The sequence below is a fragment of the Vulpes vulpes genome, chromosome 16 (assembly GCF_048418805.1).
Source record: "Vulpes vulpes isolate BD-2025 chromosome 16, VulVul3, whole genome shotgun sequence".
Lineage (NCBI taxonomy): Eukaryota > Metazoa > Chordata > Mammalia > Carnivora > Canidae > Vulpes > Vulpes vulpes.
Genome location: NC_132795.1, coordinates 23,459,608 through 23,479,002, shown reverse-complemented (window position 1 = coordinate 23,479,002; position 19,395 = coordinate 23,459,608). Strand labels below are relative to the sequence as shown.

Below are 19,395 nucleotides of genomic sequence, written 5' to 3'. Positions count from 1 at the left end.
CTGAGGGGAATAATCACAGTTTGAGACTAGTTATTTTTGCATAAGGACAATGATTTTTACATTCCACACTTTGCTGCCTCTTCAAAATGCTTATAAAATCAAGCACTGTACACATGCATTAAGGTGTTTTTGCAAAATTTGTTCCTGGGAGAATTATCTGAATTGATGATCTGGCTGGGAACATGATTAACTTTAATCTATACTTTCAGAGGAAAGTATAAAAAATATCCAGTTTTAAGTGGCATTGGTCAGATGTTCAGTGTAAATGAATTGGAAGTGATAAGTAGAGAGGGTAGTCTGGGACTAAGATGACATCTACTAACTTATGAATATAAAGACGAGACTTGTAATTTGGGAAACACAGTATGTGAGAAGGCCTAGATACACCCAAGAAGGAAACAGCCACAAGAAATAATTAACCTGCTTAAGTCACACTAATCTGAACAGAGAAAGTTTAATGCCCTGTCAGAACTGTAGTTTGGTGAAGGGCAAAATGGGAGGACACAGGGAGTCTGTGAGACTAGGATCCAACGACACTTCAAGAGAGGGATAAAAGGTAAGGTGGAGGTGGTCTCTGTGAAATTCTATGGCAAAAGACTTGGAAATTTATTTTACATTGGAAGAACTCAAAAGTTAGTGGAACATTCAAATTTCTCTTTGGTTCTATGCTGTGGCTGCTAATAGCATTATACCAAAATGCAGGTTTCAATTCTCATAAGGTTCATCCAAACTGTTTACATTAGTCTGAAAATTTGCTCCAGTTAGAGTCATTTGTCTGCTGTTAGTTTCCAGTCTGACTTTCAAGATACATTCTTCAAAATACTTTGGGGAAAAAAAAGTGACTTTTAGTTAAGTATGTTGTCCTTTTTGATGTAAAGCTTATGAAGGTAAAAATCTTTTATTTGAACTAGTTTTATTTTATTTATTTATTTTAAAAAATATTTTATTTATATATTTGACACAGAGAGAGAATAGTGTTCAAGCAGGGGGAGCAGCAGGCAGAGGGAGAAGGAGAAGCAGCCCCCCCGCCCCCCGCCCACCACATGGAGCAGGGAGCCCAATGTGGTCTCCATCCCAGGACCGTGGGATCATGACCTGAGTGGAAGGCAGATGCTTAACTGACTGAGCCACCCAGGTGCCCCTTGAATTGGTTTTAAGTATAAAACTTAAACTGTTGCTAAGTATAAATAAGGAAAACTTTAAAGAAATCTACCATTTATTCTTTCACATATCTGTAGGGATTTGAGTTAGGTTGTCAAAGTACCAACACATAGAAGTTCTTAAGAAATCTGCTTTAATGAACAAATGAGTGATCTGCCATTAACTTAATAGTAGATTTTATTTCAAAGAACGCTAGGCATTTGAAAAATAAGTTTATTTTCTGAACCTAATAATACCGATTTTCTCAGCAAGTTTTCTTTTCTGGGATAATGAAAGTGTGAATTTTAGGCTAGCCTTCAGGTCCAAATCACCATAATATCTCAATGGAGTCTGAGGATTTCATAGAGTGTTACTGAATTTGTCTATTTTTCTAAGGAATATTGAATAACTATTTTCAAATTATTTTACAGGATCCTTCAAACCAAAAATGTGGTGGAAGAAAGAAAACAGTGTCTTTCAGCAGCATGCCCTCGGAAAAGAAAATTAGCAGTGCGAGTGACTGCATCAGCTTCATGCAAGCTGGCTGTGAACTGAAGAAGGTCCGGCCAAATTCTCGTATTTATAACCGATTTTTCACTCTGGACACAGACCTCCAAGCTCTTCGCTGGGAACCTTCCAAGAAAGACCTTGAGAAAGCTAAGCTTGACATTTCCGCTATAAAAGAGATCAGACTGGGGAAGAACACAGAAACATTTAGAAACAATGGCCTCGCTGACCAGATTTGTGAGGACTGTGCCTTTTCCATACTCCATGGGGAAAACTATGAGTCTCTGGACCTAGTTGCCAATTCAGCAGACGTAGCAAACATCTGGGTGTCAGGTTTACGGTACCTGGTTTCTCGAAGTAAGCAACCCCTAGACTTTATGGAGGGCAATCAGAACACACCAAGATTCATGTGGTTGAAAACGGTGTTTGAGGCAGCAGATATCGATGGGAATGGGATTATGTTGGAAGACACCTCTGTAGAGTTAATAAAACAGCTCAACCCTACCCTGAAGGAATCCAAGATCAGGTTAAAGTTTAAAGAAATCCAGAAGAGCAAAGAAAAACTAACCACACGAGTGACAGAAGAGGAATTTTGTGAAGCTTTCTGTGAACTCTGCACCAGGCCAGAAGTATATTTCTTACTGGTACAGATATCTAAAAACAAAGAATATTTGGATGCCAACGATCTCATGCTCTTTTTAGAAGCTGAGCAAGGAGTCACCCATATTACTGAGGATATGTGCTTAGACATTATTCGGAGATACGAACTTTCCGAAGAGGGACGTCAAAAAGGGTTTCTTGCAATTGATGGCTTTACCCAGTATCTGTTGTCACCAGAATGTGACATTTTTGATCCTGAGCAGAAAAAGGTTGCTCAAGATATGACCCAGCCATTATCTCACTACTACATCAATGCATCCCACAACACCTATCTCATAGAAGACCAGTTCAGGGGCCCGGCTGATATTAATGGATATGTTAGAGCTTTGAAAATGGGCTGTCGTAGCATCGAACTTGATGTCAGTGATGGTTCAGACAATGAACCGATCCTTTGTAATCGAAATAATGTGACAACACACCTTTCCTTTCGAAGTGTCATAGAGGTGATAAATAAATTTGCCTTTGTTGCTTCTGAGTACCCACTCATTCTTTGTTTGGGAAATCACTGCTCCCTACCACAGCAGAAGATAATGGTTCAACAGATGAAAATGGTCTTTGGCGATAAGCTCTATGTAGAGGCGCCTTTGTCATCAGAAACCTACCTCCCATCACCAGAAAAATTGAAAAGAATGATTATTGTGAAAGGAAAGAAATTGCCTTCTGACCCGGATGTTTTAGAAGGAGAAGTAACAGATGAAGATGAAGAAGCAGAAATGTCTCGAAGGCTGTCGGTAGATTACAATGGTGAGCAGAAACAAATCTTGCTGTGTAAGGAGCTCTCTGATTTGGTATCTATCTGCAAGTCTGTTCAGTATAGGGATTTTGAACTGTCTATGAAGAGCCAAAACTATTGGGAAATGTGTTCATTTAGTGAAACAGAGGCCAGCCGAATTGCAAATGAATACCCAGAGGATTTTGTAAATTATAATAAGAGGTTCTTATCAAGGGTCTATCCAAGTGCCATGAGGATTGATTCCAGTAACTTGAATCCACAGGACTTTTGGAATTGTGGCTGTCAGATTGTGGCAATGAATTTTCAGACTCCAGGTCCAATGATGGATCTTCACACAGGCTGGTTTCTTCAAAATGGAGGATGTGGTTATGTTCTACGGCCATCCATCATGCGGGATGAAGTTTCTTACTTCAGTGCAAACACAAAGGGCATTGTACCTGGGGTGTCTCCTCTAGCTCTTCATATCAAGATCATCAGTGGTCAGAATTTTCCAAAGCCCAAGGGAGCTTGTGCCAAAGGAGATGTCATAGATCCCTACGTTTGTATAGAGATACATGGAATTCCAGCAGATTGTTCAGAACAAAGAACTAAAACTGTCCAGCAGAACAGTGATAACCCTATTTTTGATGAAACTTTTGAGTTTCAAGTAAACCTACCTGAGCTGGCCATGATTCGTTTTGTTGTTCTGGATGATGACTACATTGGGGATGAGTTTATAGGACAATATACAATACCATTTGAATGTTTGCAGCCTGGATATCGGCACGTGCCCCTGCGCTCTTTTGTGGGTGACATCATGGAACATGTAACCCTTTTTGTCCATATAGCAATAACTAATCGAAGTGGAGGAGGAAAGGCACAGAAGCGCAGCCTGTCAGTGAGAATGGGGAAGAAAGTTCGAGAATATACCATGCTCAGGAATATCGGCCTTAAGACCATAGATGACATCTTTAAAATAGCAGTTCATCCCTTACGAGAAGCCATAGATATGAGAGAAAATATGCAGGTAGGAAAAATCCCAAGCTCTTCTTTCCTGCTTTTACTTCTTACAGCCCCTCCCTCACCAATGCATGTTGCGTTTTACTAGTGATCTGACTCCTCAAAAAATTATCAGAAAAGTTGTGTAAACCCATCTACCTTTGAATTAAGTGTTGCCTGTGATAAAGCAGATACATTTTATGTATCAAATTGTGAATGAACATTGGGTTAAATTTAGCCTGAACCAAACCAGTTAATATAAATGCTTTATATATCCATTAAATATCCCTGCCATATAACCAATATGGGGTTGTGTATATGAAACAATGTGGAAAAAATAGAATGTAAAACAATACATATGTGCAATATATAAAACATTATATATACAAACAGACAATAGTAATTACAAGTATATATGTAAAATCTGCAGATATGAACATGAAAGGGAATTTGAAGTCATATAAACAAATATAATGCCTATTAGGTTATTTTAGTTGTTTAAGTGAATGACAACAATAATAAATCGCTCCCCACCAGAGGAAACACAACTAACCAACCAATATTCAGCATTTGAACTTGTTGAAAACTATGTCATCTTCTCTAAGAAACGTGGTTTAATTGGAGGAACATGGATTCCAGCTTAAACTCTATCCCCTTGTGATCTTGAGCAAATTATTTCAGATATCTGATCATCAGTTTTCTCCACATGTGGTAAGAAAAATACTAATACATCACAGAATTATTATCAGAATTAAATGACAATATATGTAAATTGCCCACTCCTGGCATGTGGAGATTCAACATTAATTTCCTTCCCTTCGTTAATGCTTATATTCAGACAATATCTTTCTTCGATATTATAGAATATAGTTATTCTAGGCTCATGTTACTGAGAAACAATCAAACAACAAATACTAAGTTCCTGCAATATGCAAAAGAGGTGTTGGTTGGCAGAAGAAGTAGCAGTCTAGGTATGAGAACAGAACAAGAGAGGAATATTTTTCAATGCAATTTATTTGCTCCTTTAGCTAATATTTTAATAGTAATTTTCACCAAAGGACCACACTTTCAAGATAGAAAACAAGCTTGAAGAAGTTAAGCGATTTCCCAAATATTGCAGTTAGTAAGTAGGAATATTGGGCTTTAAATCCAGAAGTGCCTGCTACCAAAACTCATGATCATTCATGGTTTTTAGTCATGTGGTACTGAACCTCAAACCCATCATTTGGTGAAGACTATATTTTTACATTTTTTCACAGAGAAATTCCAGAATGGACCTGAAATCAATTTTAAATAGCTAAAGTGGTAGGAAACAGTATGGTACATAAATCACACATTAATACTTAGATTGTAAGCAATTTTTTTTGAAGTGGTTGCTTTGGCCACTATTTTAAAAATAGGCTCCAAATATTAGCATCTTCTAACTTTTTCTGACATATTCAAAACTATTATAAACCCCTGTTAGATTACTTATACATCATTTCTGCATCTTACTTTATATATTACAAGTAGATTTTATTTCTCTGTAATTCTTGAAATATATCCTTCACGCATATTATGTGTTTAAAATACACAGTAAAAAGAGTTGGTTATGATAAAGTTTTTCCAGGTAATGCTGATAATTTATATCATCTCAACCTAAAGTTTCTTGGGTTAAGGATTATTTGAACCCTAATCAGTAGAGAAATGAAATACCATCATTGTTGCTAAATTCATTCGACATCTAATAGGTACGGCTCACTGTTAATAAGACATAAAATAGTTATAATTTCTATGTCAAATGAATTTTAAAAGGCTGTAACATGGACAAATGTAGCTCTACATGAAATTTGCTTTAGTACGTGCATCCGTCAGGTACATTTCTGATGGGATGACAGAGAAATACCATTGCTGGTTAGTCAGATGCAGGGTGGTGAGTAATAGCAGCCTGCTACCTTGAAGGGAAAAGCCGAAAGGAGATGTACTCCAGTGTATAATCACTGACATGTTTTTATAATCATCATGATACAAATTGAATAAGATATTCACAACCAGCCAATGCTAATTCATGTGACTACTCCAGCACTCTGTTTTGAAAAGCACCATGTAGCCGTGGTTCACAATCAGCTTTGCTTTATGGCATATTTGTGGCAGTTGCTAAAAACTGACAAAGTATAATAGTGAATTGGTTCTGTGTGTTATCGTAGTGCACATTACACTTCTGGTTGATTATAATCCAGTTTCCTTCAAATTACATATTATTGGAGGGTATACCTTTAATGAATATACTTTCGTGTAAATCTAGAAGTGCTGGGGGTGATGTGTCATGTGGTCAGAAGTTTAATTCCATGTTTTCTTCCCCACAGAATGCCATAGTGTCTATTAAGGAACTGTGTGGACTTCCTCCAATTGCCAGTCTGAAGCAGTGCCTGTTGACCCTGTCGTCTCGGCTCATCACCAGTGACAATACCCCTACGGTCTCTCTTGTGATGAAAGACAACTTTCCTTATCTGGAGCCTCTGGGGGCAATTCCAGATGTGCAGAAAAAAATGTTGGCTGCTTATGACCTGGTAGGAAATTGTGATCCTATATTTCTTATCTGTGTGTGGGGGGAAATCATCTGGTGGGGGCTTTTCTGTGGAACTCTAATGAAAAAATAAGATTGGGAGTGGCAGGCGGAGCCAGCCCACCCAGCTTCCCTTAAGCCCCAGTGAAGACGGCTGAGGCAATGCTTTGAATCCAGAGCCCCACAGATTATAAACAGAAATTCTCTGCATTAGCAAGGAATGAATTATCAAGTCTTTAAAAATGTACACAATTTTTCATCATCTAAATGACTGTGGCCTGCAACATAACCATTTAATTGTATTCCTATAGGAAATGAACATAGGCTTCTCAGTGCTGTCTTATGATGTTTGAGACAAAATATTTCTCTAGAATTTATGTTTCTTTTTTTAAAATTTTATTTATTTATGTGAAAAGGAGAGAGAGAGACAGAGAGAGCATACAAGCGGCAAGCAGAGGGAGAAGGAGAAGCAGACTCCTCACCCAGCAGAGAGCCCAATGTGAGGCTTGATCCCAGTACACTGGGGTCATGACCTGAGCCGAAGGCAGATGCTTAATGGACTGAGCCACCCAGATGCCCCTGGAATTTATATTTCTTTTTTAATTAATTAATTAATGATAGACATAGAGAGAGAGGCAGAGACACAAGAGGAGGGAGAAGCAGGCTCCATGCTGGGAGCCCAATGTGGGACTTGATTCCGGGACTCCAGGATCGCGCCCTGTGCCAAAGGCAGACGCTAAACCGCTGAGCCACCCAGGGATCCTCTGGAATTTATATTTCTAAGCTAATACCATTAAATGATTTTCTGAATATATAATGTAACTTATGTATTAATTAAATTTAAGAATAATTATATTTTTGCATCTCCTAATTCCATAAAAAATTAAGGAGCAAATGAAAATCTGGAAAAATTTGTAACATAAATACCAGATAAAGTATAACTATCCTTAAAATAGAAAGTGCACCTAAAAATCAGTAAGAAGGGGTGTCTTGGTGGCTCATTTGGTCAAGCAGCCAACTCCTGATTTCAGCTCGGGTCATGATCTCATGGTCCTGGGTTCAGGCTCCATACTCAGAGTAGAGTCTGCTTCAGAATTCTTCCTCTGTCTCTCTGGTGCTCACCTCCCTCCCTCCCCCCCCCCCCCCACTTGCTCGTTCTCTCTTCTCTCTCAAATAAATAAATCTTTGAAGAAAAAAAATCATTAAGAAAAATAATATGGGGCAAAAATCTTATATCAATTAGGTTTAAGTATAGCTTCATAAAACAAATGATGTAACACAATCATGGCTTAAAAATACAGTTTTACTCTTTCAAATAAAAATCTGGAGACAAGCTTTCCAGTATAAAACTTCTGTAAAGTTCTTAGGAACCTAGATTCCCTCTAGCTTTCTGCTCTACCATCCCTATAGTGCAATCCTTATCCTCATGGTCCAAATGGCTACTGAAACTCCCACCATAACACCTGCATTCCAACCATCAAGAATGATGAAGAGGAAAAGAGGGCATATCATCTGCCTTTAAGGACATTTCTCTGAAATAGCAAAGATAATTTTTGCTTATATTTCATCAGCCTAGAGTTAATATACAGCCACACTTAGCTGCAAAAGAGAATGGAAAATATCTTTATTTCAAGGGGGTGTGTGCCCAACTAAAAATGATCTCTTCTGTTACTAAGAAATAGAGAGAGGAGAGTTATTAAGAGGATAACAAATATTCTTTCCTTCAGATGTGAACAGGCAATTCATGTATCTTTACTCTCCTAAAAATAAACAATGAAAATCTAAAAACATATTTAACCTTAAAATAAGTCTTTAATTAGAGATATTACAGACATGTAGTGAAATATTCCCTCTCTCATTGGCACTAAAAATAATAGTACCTCTAATAGAGAATTTAAGGTAATGTGTACCCTCATCCATCTACCTCTACTATGAAAATAAATTACTATGATTTTAGGGGAGAGAAATTTGGCAATAAAATTTAAAATGTTTATCCCATTTGGTTTATGTATATCTTTTCTGGGGTTTATTATAAGGCAATAGTGATATACATAAACGTTTATGTTTAATAATGTCAGCATAGAACTAGTAGTTAAATAAAATATAGTAAACCAATATTATGGACTCTTTAAAAGCCATTAAAATCATGTATCAGAAGAATATTTAATGGTATGGAAAACTTCTCATAACATATTTTTTGAAAAAGTCCAGTTACAAAAAATATATTTGCTATAGGATTTAAATCATATTTCTATGTATATACACACCTAAAATGTTAGAATATTAACAGTGATTGTTTTTAAATAAGGGGAATGAACTTAATTTTCTTGTGTATGCTTTTCTAATTTTTATTTTCTATTTGCAACACTCTTTACAATGAATCCAACTAATTTGCATAGTTGAATACAGAAATAAATGTTAAGCAAGAAAACATAACATTATGTTATTTTTAAAAAAACTAGAGGAAAGACATAAGGGATAAACATCCTACAATTGAAAAAGAAAAGAAAAAAACATAGGATGCATTCTGCTTCTAAATGATTATACCTCGTATAAACTGTACTCCATGGTTGCTGGGGGAAAAGTTCACCTATTACCTGTATCTCGTTTTTCATGAAATCAATTTTTTCATCATAAAAGTAGGGACTGAAAGCTATTTAGTGAATAGATATAATTGCCACCTAAGAGGTGAAATTAGGGTACTAGTTGCCATAGAGACAGACAGTTGAAATCACTTATTCCTCCAATTCTCTGTGAAGCTAAGAAAGAAAAATTATTCATTGGCAGGGGAGGCTGGTCCCCTGGAGCTAGATTTGGAATAAGCAGAAAAGCACCTGGATTGTATTTGGCCAATTTCCATTTCACATCCCCAAAGGTCCAATGCTGTTTGGGTTTTTCAGTTTTATCTGCTGGAGCTAAATTTGGTCATCAGCCTTTCCTCATTTGTATTTTTAAAATGCAGTTTGTAATTACAGGCATAGCATGGTTTTCCAAAGCTTAAGTAAGAGGCTACAGTAGAAAGCAGAAATACGGGGATCCCTGGGTGGCTCAGAGGTTTAGAGCTACCTTCGGCCCAGGGCATGATCCTGGAGCCCTGGGATTGAGTCCCACATCGGGCTCCCTGCATGGATCCTGCTTCTCCCTCTGCCTGTGTCTCTGCCTCTATCTCTCTGTATCTCCCATGAATAAATAAATAAAATTAAAAAAAAAAAAGGAAGCAGATATACTTTCAAAGGTATCTTCGTTTATAGTTCTCTATGGAAATGATTTTTCATTTTGGTAGGGAACTGAGTGTAAATACCCCTGTACCAAATGGCAAACTCTGCAGACCTTGCAAGGGATTGAAAACTCTTTTGACGGTGCTGTTGGGTTATTTCTTTTAGGCAGGGAAGTGGGTAGGAACTTAAACAAGTAATGATGATATTGGCCTTGAATGTAAAAACATCATTTTTACTTTCGAGGATTTGCATTGCGTTGGTTGGCATCTACAATGTTCTTGATATATCAGTGTTCAATATTTATTTTAAAGAAGACTTCTAAGATATTCTGCAGATCGAGTAATGGTATTAAAAACAAAAATTGGATCATGTTACTTTCCTGCTCAAAATCCTGCAGTAGCTTCCTATAAAATAAAATTGGAACTCCTTACTGTGGTCTATGGGGTCATTTATGATCTGGCCTTGGACACCTGTCTCACTGACCTTTTCCAACCTCTCCTGCCTCTCCCAGCCTCACCCCCCTGACTCTCTCTTCTCTTTACTCCCCTGCCCACCAGCCACATGGACTTTCTTCCTTTCTTCAGTTAGATCAAGTTTGTTCCCATCTCTGGGGTATTTTATTTGTGGTTCCCTCTGCCTGGAATGTTCTGTTACATGAATAGTTGCTTCCTCTTTCTTAATTCTTAGCTCAAATGTCGGGTCCTCAGAGAAGTCTTCCCTAACCACTGTCCCCACCTGTCACTCAATCACATAACCTTGTTTTATTTCCATCATTCTACTTAGCAGTGTTGAAAGATATTTTGCTTGACTTTTTGTTTAATCTCTGTCCTCCTTTCCCCTTCAATTTAAATGTGTACTCCATGAGGGCATAGACCCTGTCTGTCTTGCTTACTACTGTCATCTCTCACATTTACAACAGTGCTGGCATGTACTATGTTACCAATTAATGTTAGCTGAATAAAAAGCAAATAGAAGCATTTATTGTTGGTGAAAATAGTGTTGTTCCGATGCCATAATTGAGGTGTTATGGTAAATCTTAAAATCTCCTTTGTTTTATTTCTATGAAACCACACTTACCAAACTGTTCCCTGCCTTAAACATACAGTAAAAAAAAAAAAAAAAAAAAACAAACCCATATAGATTGAGGTAGACCTATGAAGACAGTAAGATGAAGGGGCCAGAGATGGGTGGGCAGGGTGGGGTGAGGGAGGGAAGGATGAATAGGTGGCGCACAGAGGATTTTAGCACACTGAAACTATTCTATATGATATTGTATAGTGAATACATGTCATGCGTTTGTGGAAGCCCATAAAATGTATAATACAAAGAGTTAACCCTAATGTAAACTATGGGCTTCTGCTAGTAACACTATATCAATATTGGCTCATCAATTGTAGCAAATGTATCATGCTGAAGAAGGATGTTAATAGGAAAACTGGGCTTAGATGGTTTATGAGAATTTTTCATACTTTCAGTTCAGTTTTTATGTAAACCCCAAATTCTCATAAAAATAAAGACTAAAAAATTTCCTTATGGACTATTAATAATGATAATAAAAAAATACTTGCATGACTAAGGCAGAAAACAAATCCAAGGTGGTGGTGGTGATGGTGATTGTGGTGGTGGTAGTGAAGGGGGCAGGTATCCCAAGATGAGCAACTTGTATGTTCAACTCAAATCACTTAAATATTTAGATTTCCCCAAAATGGTAATGAACTGCATAGATGCTATCTACAGGACACATTGTAACCACTAAAAAAAATACAGAATATATTTAGAATAAGAAAAGACCTGAAGTCATTTATGAACCTGATGATAACACTTGGCTTATTTCAGTATCAAATGAAATGAATCAGGCAACTAGTAACCTCCATTTATTGAAAGCCAACCTGAGTGTATCAAACTATACTACTTGTCAACAGGAAATAAAGTGAAAATATTTTAGAAAACATTGACCCTGAGTTCATCTGCACAGATTTTTTTTTTGCTAAATTTAGCTTTTCCCTAATGACCTGAGATAGTTTTCTTCCTCACCAAACACTGTCTAATTTAATATTTGGAAATATTTCCTCTTGAGGGTCTTAAAAATTTAGTCTTAAAAGTCATTCTAGTATTAATGTTGCAATCACAATTCTATTATAAAATCTGTTGATATCGAGAAACCAAACATCAAATATACCATAGTAGTGTGGACTTCTTTCAGAGATTTCAGAAGATAACCTTCCCCCTATTCCATATTCCATTTAAAACACATGTTTTCTATCTGCTCGATGATACTTGGGATTTCAAAATTACCATAAATTCCTTTGGGTGAAGACTTTTAATTTTTTTTAAATGCAAAAAAAAAATCTCCATGAATAATAGCACATTAGATTATCAGTAATTTATTTTATTTATTTAAAAAAATTTTTTTTTTAAAATTTTTATTTATTTATGATAGTCATACAGAGAGAAAGAGAGAGGCAGAGACACAGGCAGAGGGAGAAGCAGGCTCCATGCGCCGGGAGCCTGATGTGGGATTCGATCCCGGGTCTCCAGGATCGCGCCCTGGGCCAAAGGCAGGCACCAAACCGCTGCGCCACCCAGGGATCCCTTTTTTTAAATTTTTATTTATTTATGATAGTCACAGAGAGAGAGAGAGAGAGAGAGAGAGAGAGAGAGACAGGCAGAGGGAGAAGCAGGCTCCATGCACCGGGAGCCCGACGTGGGATTCGATCCCGGGTCTCCAGGATCACGCCCTGGGCCAAAGGCAGGCGCCAAACCGCTGCGCCACCCAGGGATCCCCAGATTATCAGTAATTTATAGCTTTGAATGAATTTAACGGATCCTGTACTACCTGGGATTTTTACCAGGAAGAGGGAAAAGGAAGAGATCTCAATGACAGAGTGTTCCCCAAGTCTGGGTTTGGTGAGGGGGAGGTTGCTCAAAGAATTACGATTTTTCCTGAGAACATACTGTCTGCAATCTCCCTTCATACTTTGAATAGGGATGCAGCTATGTAAATGCCTGCCTGACATTCAGGGCGGCAGAAGCAAAGGTGACTTTCCTGATATCAGCTGCATGTCCCGGCCAGAAGTGGGATATGACACCTTCTGAAAAGCATTAAAGCACACTGGGAAGATTAGTCAGTAAGTCAGGCAAGTAGAATAAGTCCTAAAAGCTGAAGATGGAATTGATGCCTTCTTCCTGGACTAAAGACACACAGCGGAGGCCTGTTGGCATTAGGCTTGCTGTAATACCATTTTGGTGGCTCTATATGGTCCTTAAGATGGTTTTTCAGAAATTATACCAAGAATTTCATTTAAAACCAGAACACCAATTCTAAATGACCTGTCCCTTTATTGCACTGATTTTTTTCCCACCAGGTCTTTGAAAGCGCAAGCTTCACTTCCCCATTCTGAATTTTCACTTTTTCTAAGAAAGTATCCAGTGAAATAGGCAATGTAGTCATAGAGTCACTGCCCAGTCTTTGAGGGTTGCTAATGCAGTTACATTTGCAATTCAATATTAGTGAGATCCATTGTTTATTTCCTCATATTTTTTCTCATATGTATCCATTTTCTTTTTCTTCTTTCTTTCTTTCTTTCTTTCTTCTTTCTTTCTTTCTTTCTTTCTTTCTTTCTTTCTTTCTTCTTTCTTTCTTTCTTCTTTCTTTCTTCTTTCTTTCTTTCTTTCTTTCTTTCTTTCTTTCTTTCTTTCTTTCTTTCTTTCTTTCTTCTTTCTTTCTTTCTTCTTTCTTCTTTCTGATGTCTTTGCTAATTCCTTTTCTTTTTCCATTCTATAGCACCCAGCATGCCTTCCTAGCCTTAATTTTCCCTCTCCATCAATCCAAGTCCAGACTTTTGTCCTAATTTCTCACAAAATTGACATTAAGATTCATTTATTGAGCTTACTCATAACAGTCAATACATATCATATATAAAGAGCTTTAGTAGATTTTGTGCAGTACGAGATGAATGAACAGAGGCAGGTATCAGCACACATAGCCACAAGTAAAGCATGACAGCTCTTTTACTCAAGACAAACATAAGTAAAATGAGATGGGAGCATGTATATTTTTGCTTGTCAAACAACACTTTCTCTTTTAATATATCACTTTGTATATATGTCATTAGGCTTTCAATTAGTCAACTCAACAAATATGTTTTGGACACGTTACTGTACAAGGTGCTAGGGGGAAGAAATGGTCTGAATAAAAATTTCTGTCTTTGAGGAACAAGAAGTCCTGATAGGAAGGCAGGACTTACACCTAAAAAGGGCAGGAACAAAGACGTACAACGTGCAGATAGTGGAGCAGAGAATGTTTTATGTCCTCAGCTGGGCAGAGTCTAAGAACCTTGAGTGCTATATGGACTGTCCACAGTATATTACACACCCATTCCCACTTCATGCTCAGCAGAATTTTATTTGCAAGAATTTTTTTTTTTTTAATTCTGTCTCTCTAGAATTTTTTTTATTTTCACTCACCTCCTCCTTCTCTAATGAGGCCTCACAAAGGTGGTTCAGAACCTTCTGGCATTTCTGTCCAGTGTCTGCTCCAGCGCACAAGGCAGGTGATTCAATGTTCCACGGTCTTGTTACTTTTGGGCAGCTCATTTGCACATTCTCAGGTTATGATAGAACCTTCATAAGCAGTAGCAGATGCATGTGAGAAGTCCCTATTTGCAATAATTTTAAAAGGAAAATACTGTCTAATCTTTATATAACTTTTTTCTTTAGATAGCTGAATTTTTACTTTTTAAATGATCTCATCTGTCTACTCTTTCATGCATCATCAATATTTTTGCTTAACATATTTGGGCTTTTTTAGTGTTTTAAATTAATGTGAAAACTTTTCTATAATTAGTGTTTTGAAAGCGCTTTAAATTATGTGAAAACTTTTCTATAATTAGTGTTTTGAATACAACATTCAGGGGTAGAATAGTTACAGGAGATTGCAACTGTAAAAAATAAACACAAAGTGTTCTCTGAAGGTGACTTCTATGCTGAATTATTTAACATTAACATAAAAGTTAAATCTTTACTATGGTAAGAGCAACAGATTTTCTGGAGATAAAAGAGAAATCAAAACAATCTAGAGAACATGGGTTAAGGGTTATTTAATCTTTTACTAAGTCAGTTGGGGGTATGCTTTGAAGAGCAGTTGATTATGTTAGCATGACCAGGATACTAGTGAAAAGAACTAATTCCTATCTTTAATCACTCTTGTAATGGAATCAGTACACTGGCAGTTATCAATTAAACCAACCATATTGGGTTGGACTAAACAGATTCTTTCTGTCAGTGTTTTAAAGATATATTGAAGCTCAGGATAGGAAAAAGTTGTGGTGTGTCTACAGTCTCCCCATGCAGTTTGGCTTATTGAAATCAATTCAAGTTGAAATTAGTAAGTAATAGAAACTCTCTATCACTCTCTCATTGTGAAGTTTGTGTTGAACTTTATACTAGTTTTCATTTCAAAAAGTATGTTGGCTTGTATAGTAGTGGAACACACACACACAAAAACCCAGCCTGCTGACAGGTGCCAAAATAGAGCTGGTTATTTATAAACGAGATATCATACGCTTAGTGCATTGAAATTTCTTCTACTCATGGGTGTGGCAATGTCTTCTGGTACATTTTTTTGTATGTTGTGAATCTTGAAGGTTGGCCACATTTCCACTTGGTACCAGAGTCCTAAGAACACTGGACATCAGAAGTGCATCAACAAGCTGGCTGCATCACAGCCTTCTTCTCTGTGGTCCATGCGTCTTCAAAGTTCACTTTGCATTTCTGAATACTCAGGCAAAAATTCTGGAGATGGTTCACCATGGTTAATAACCTGATAATTTTACATATTAACTAAAGGTTAATCATAGTGGGGTAAAAATGAATATTCTAATGATTATTCAAGATATAGTTGAGAACTCTGTCTTGGAAATAGAACAACTATAGAAAAGAAAAGGTGAAATGATCCCTTTATGCAGAAAGCAGCTCACTGAAGTAGATCTTACCAGTATCATAGATGTGGAGACAAATGTCCTTTTGCCTGTTCTGTGTGAATTCTCTAGTCCTGTGCCATCATAAATCAAGCATGGAAATATGACTCAGAGATTTTCCTGGGACAGAAAATACTTTTTTGCATACATCAATACATCATCATACGTCAGATGCCGTGGACTTCCAGTGAGCTTGCAAATGTTCTGACCTTATGTGTGTACCGTTTCACCGAAAACTAACAGTCTCAATAGGATTAATTTTGCTTAAAAGCAAAAGATGCCGATTTATTAGTAGTCCATCTGATTTAAAGTATTAAAAATTAAAGGACATTAAAAATTAAAGGATATTATGTTCATTCTAGCTGGCAGATATGCATGTAACAGCAATCAGATTTTAAAAGGTATTGAGTTTGGTAAAATTTAGGTCTTATTTTAAATTATCTAGAGAACCAAAAACTAAAACCCAGTGTTTCTCTTGGAAGGAAGGTACGAGTTTGATTATTTTAGTCTTCTTAAAAGGAGAGAATAAAATAGATTTAGAGCAGATTGACATATTCTTAAGTGATTAACTTTCCAAATTAGATAACACCTTCCTGAAAGAACAGTGGATGCCACTGAATACATTTCTTTCTAGGTTTGATAGGAAGAATATCTATGTGGTTGATGCCTTTTGCAAATTAGACAGAAGGAGAAGCAGTCTGGACAAAATGTATTTTTATTATACTTGGCAAATTTTACTTTATTAATGTTTATCACTGACTTATACTTCCAATAGAAATTCTATACTTTAATATAATATTAGTATCACAATGCAACTCGTAGCATAGACCTGTTCCTATTTCACTGACCAGCTCTTTGGTTTTAGGAAAGCTCATTTGGGGCTCAGTTTTTTCTTTTATGAAATGGGGTTTTCTGTGATAGGTGATCCTTATGGTGATTTCTAAATATAAAGTTCTGTGGTTCTAGGAATTTGGATATAATCAGGAGAAAATTGGAATCTGTGGAAGGTTTATGAGTCATGTTATGAACAAAAGTTCATCTCTTCAGTACCATTCAATAGTTACATTGACTCAGCAATGATCCTAGGCAATTAAATTCTCTATTGAGAAGAGCTGTAAGGATACTTTATTCACACAGATTGGACACTTTAATCCATCTCTGAGTAAAAGCAGTAACGCTTCAGTAAAATTTTTATTTTAAATAAATGATTTTGATCTTAACTGACAACTTTACATACCCCTGTTCAGGACACACCGAATGCTTAAAGTCATGCTAATCTTTATCTGAGTAAGTCCTCTATTCTTTTAGATTCAAAGTCATGGTATGGAAATAAGATCCATTAGGAGATACTCATGTGACAGAGTTAAAGAAAAGCTCTTTGTATTACTACAACAAGCAAGACAACTGGGAGCTGAGACTGAGACATCAGATATGTAAATCCAGGACACTCCCAGATTCTATCAATCCAGTCAACCTCGCTTTGGCTGGTTTAGTACACTGACTACCCAGCTGGAGGATTATACGAGGATATGCTTCTCACCTTCTCTCCTTGGCTTTTGCGCTTTATATTTCATTCCTGTCAGGATCTGTAGAGAACTAGGAAGGAGATTAAACACAAATCAACCATTTTTCCTTCCTTACATCTTAGATAAGCCTGGGGGAGAGGCTGTTGATTTAAACGTGGTTTGGAATTATTGGTGTATTTTGGCCATCCATCTTATTTGTTTTCTCTACAACTGCTAATAATTGAAAGTTGACTGCAGAAAATAGAATAAAATTATTTTTCTAAGTACAGTGGAAACTGTTACCATAGAGAAGATGATCAAAAGCCCTCATGAGAAAAGTCCAAATGAATAGTGACTTTAAGTTCTGGGAATATTAATGATGAGTATTTCAGAGTAATAATTATGAATTTTTTTACTAAAGGATTTCAGGTTATCGTCTAAGGAATCTCATAGGGATGCTCTTCTATGCTGAAGGTTAAATCACACTTGACTATCTCTTTACAAAATGATCTATTAGACAAGGGGAAAAACAACTTCTTACACTATGGTGTTAACAAATATTTACTTGGGAGGTTTTGAAGAGAACTTGAACATTGTTGAATGTTTTGGTCCTGAATTTAGTTTACCTTAAATAAGTAGTGAAGTTTTTATTTTTTAAAAAGATTTATTTAGTTATTTGAGAGAGAAAGAGAGAGAGACTGAGTGAGTGTGAGCAGGGAGGATGATAGCAGAAGAGGGAGAGAAAGTCAAGCAGACTACTCACTGAGTACAGAGCTGGATGCAGACTTGATGCCACAACCCTGAGACCATGACCTGAACCAAAACCAAGAGTCAGAGGCTCAACTGACTGAGGCACACAGGTGCCCCCGTAATCAAGTTTAAAAATTCATTAACTTTCTGATATTTGAGTAATGTATTTTCTATAGGTATAATTCTCTTAAAAGCTTTGTGTTTATTTGAAAGGGAACTCAGAACATTAAGATTATAGAAAAATGGAGAAGTCTAGACAAAAGACTAGAGATAAAAATAAAAATAAGAATTCCAAAAGACAGGGATGCCCAGGTGCCTCAGTGGTTGAGCTTCTGCCTCCGGCTTAGGGTATGATCTTGGGGTTCTGGGATCCAGTCCACATTGAGCTCCCTGCATGGAGCCCACTTCTCCCTCTATCTATGTCTCTGCCTCTCTGTGTGTCTTTCTTGAATAAATAAATAAAATCTTAAAAAAAAAAAAAAAAGAATTCCGAAAGACAGAGGTGCCTGGATGGCATAGTCGGTTAAATGTCTGACTCTTTTTTGGCTCAAGTTGTGATCTCAGGGTAATGAGATCACACTCAGCATGGAGTTTGTTTAGACTTTCTCTCCCTCTTTTACTGCCTCTACCCTTCCCCCCATAAATAAATAAATCTTAAGAAAAAAAAAAAAAAAGAGTTCCAGGGACGCCTGGGTGGCTCAGTGGTTGAGCATCTGTCTTTGGCTCAGGGCCTGATCCCAGATTCCCGGATCAGGTCCTGCATCGGGCTCCTTGCGTGGTGTCTGCTTCTCCTCCCTCTGCCTATGTCTCTGCCCTTCTTTCTGTGTTTCTCATGAATAAATAAATAAAATCTTAAAAAAAAGAAGAGTTCTAAAAGATAATTCTAGGTTTGAGAAGTAATCAATAATAAATAAAATACCGTATTGTGTGTACACGTGTGGGTAATCAATATGTAGAAGAAATAAATGTCACACAGTAAAATAGAGAAAAGGTGATTATATAAATAAATGATGAATCTATGAATATAGGTAACTAAGTTCCTGATCTACTGAAATTACAATTTACTGGGGAAATGAAGGGTGAGAGATAACATAAGTAGATAATTAATTGTAATTTGAAATAGAAAATAGAAAATAAGAAATTTTGTAAGTGGATTAAAAACATAGAATATTCTTGAAATTTGGAGGTGAGAGGGAAAGGGAAAGGGAAATCAGGACACCAATGGAAGAGAGGCACTGATATGAGTTTTGAGGCTGGTAGGATTTTGACCAGGCTTAAGAAGACTTCTCTAATAGAAAGAAGTGTGTAGAAGGATGAACAAGGTGCTTGGAGAAGCATGATTCACATAAGGTCCTAGGAGAATTGGGAAGCCAGAGAGGGG

The 19,395-nt window shown here is 36.9% G+C and overlaps 1 protein-coding gene across 6 annotated transcripts in view; it reads left to right on the top strand.

Annotated features, from left to right (window-relative positions):
• Window positions 1–19,395, top strand: part of PLCL1 (phospholipase C like 1 (inactive)) — a 331,902-nt gene that overhangs the window by 255,173 nt on the left and 57,334 nt on the right. For 5 of the 6 annotated variants that reach the window (XM_072741275.1, XM_072741276.1, XM_072741279.1 and 2 more), the window contains exons 2-3: window positions 1,572–4,046; window positions 6,364–6,567. In XM_072741275.1, the coding sequence (XP_072597376.1) occupies window positions 1,572–4,046; window positions 6,364–6,567 (2,679 nt within the window). Of the gene's footprint in view, window positions 1–430; window positions 557–1,571; window positions 4,047–6,363; window positions 6,568–19,395 lie in introns of those variants that run through there. The other variant, XM_072741277.1, reaches the window with a different exon arrangement.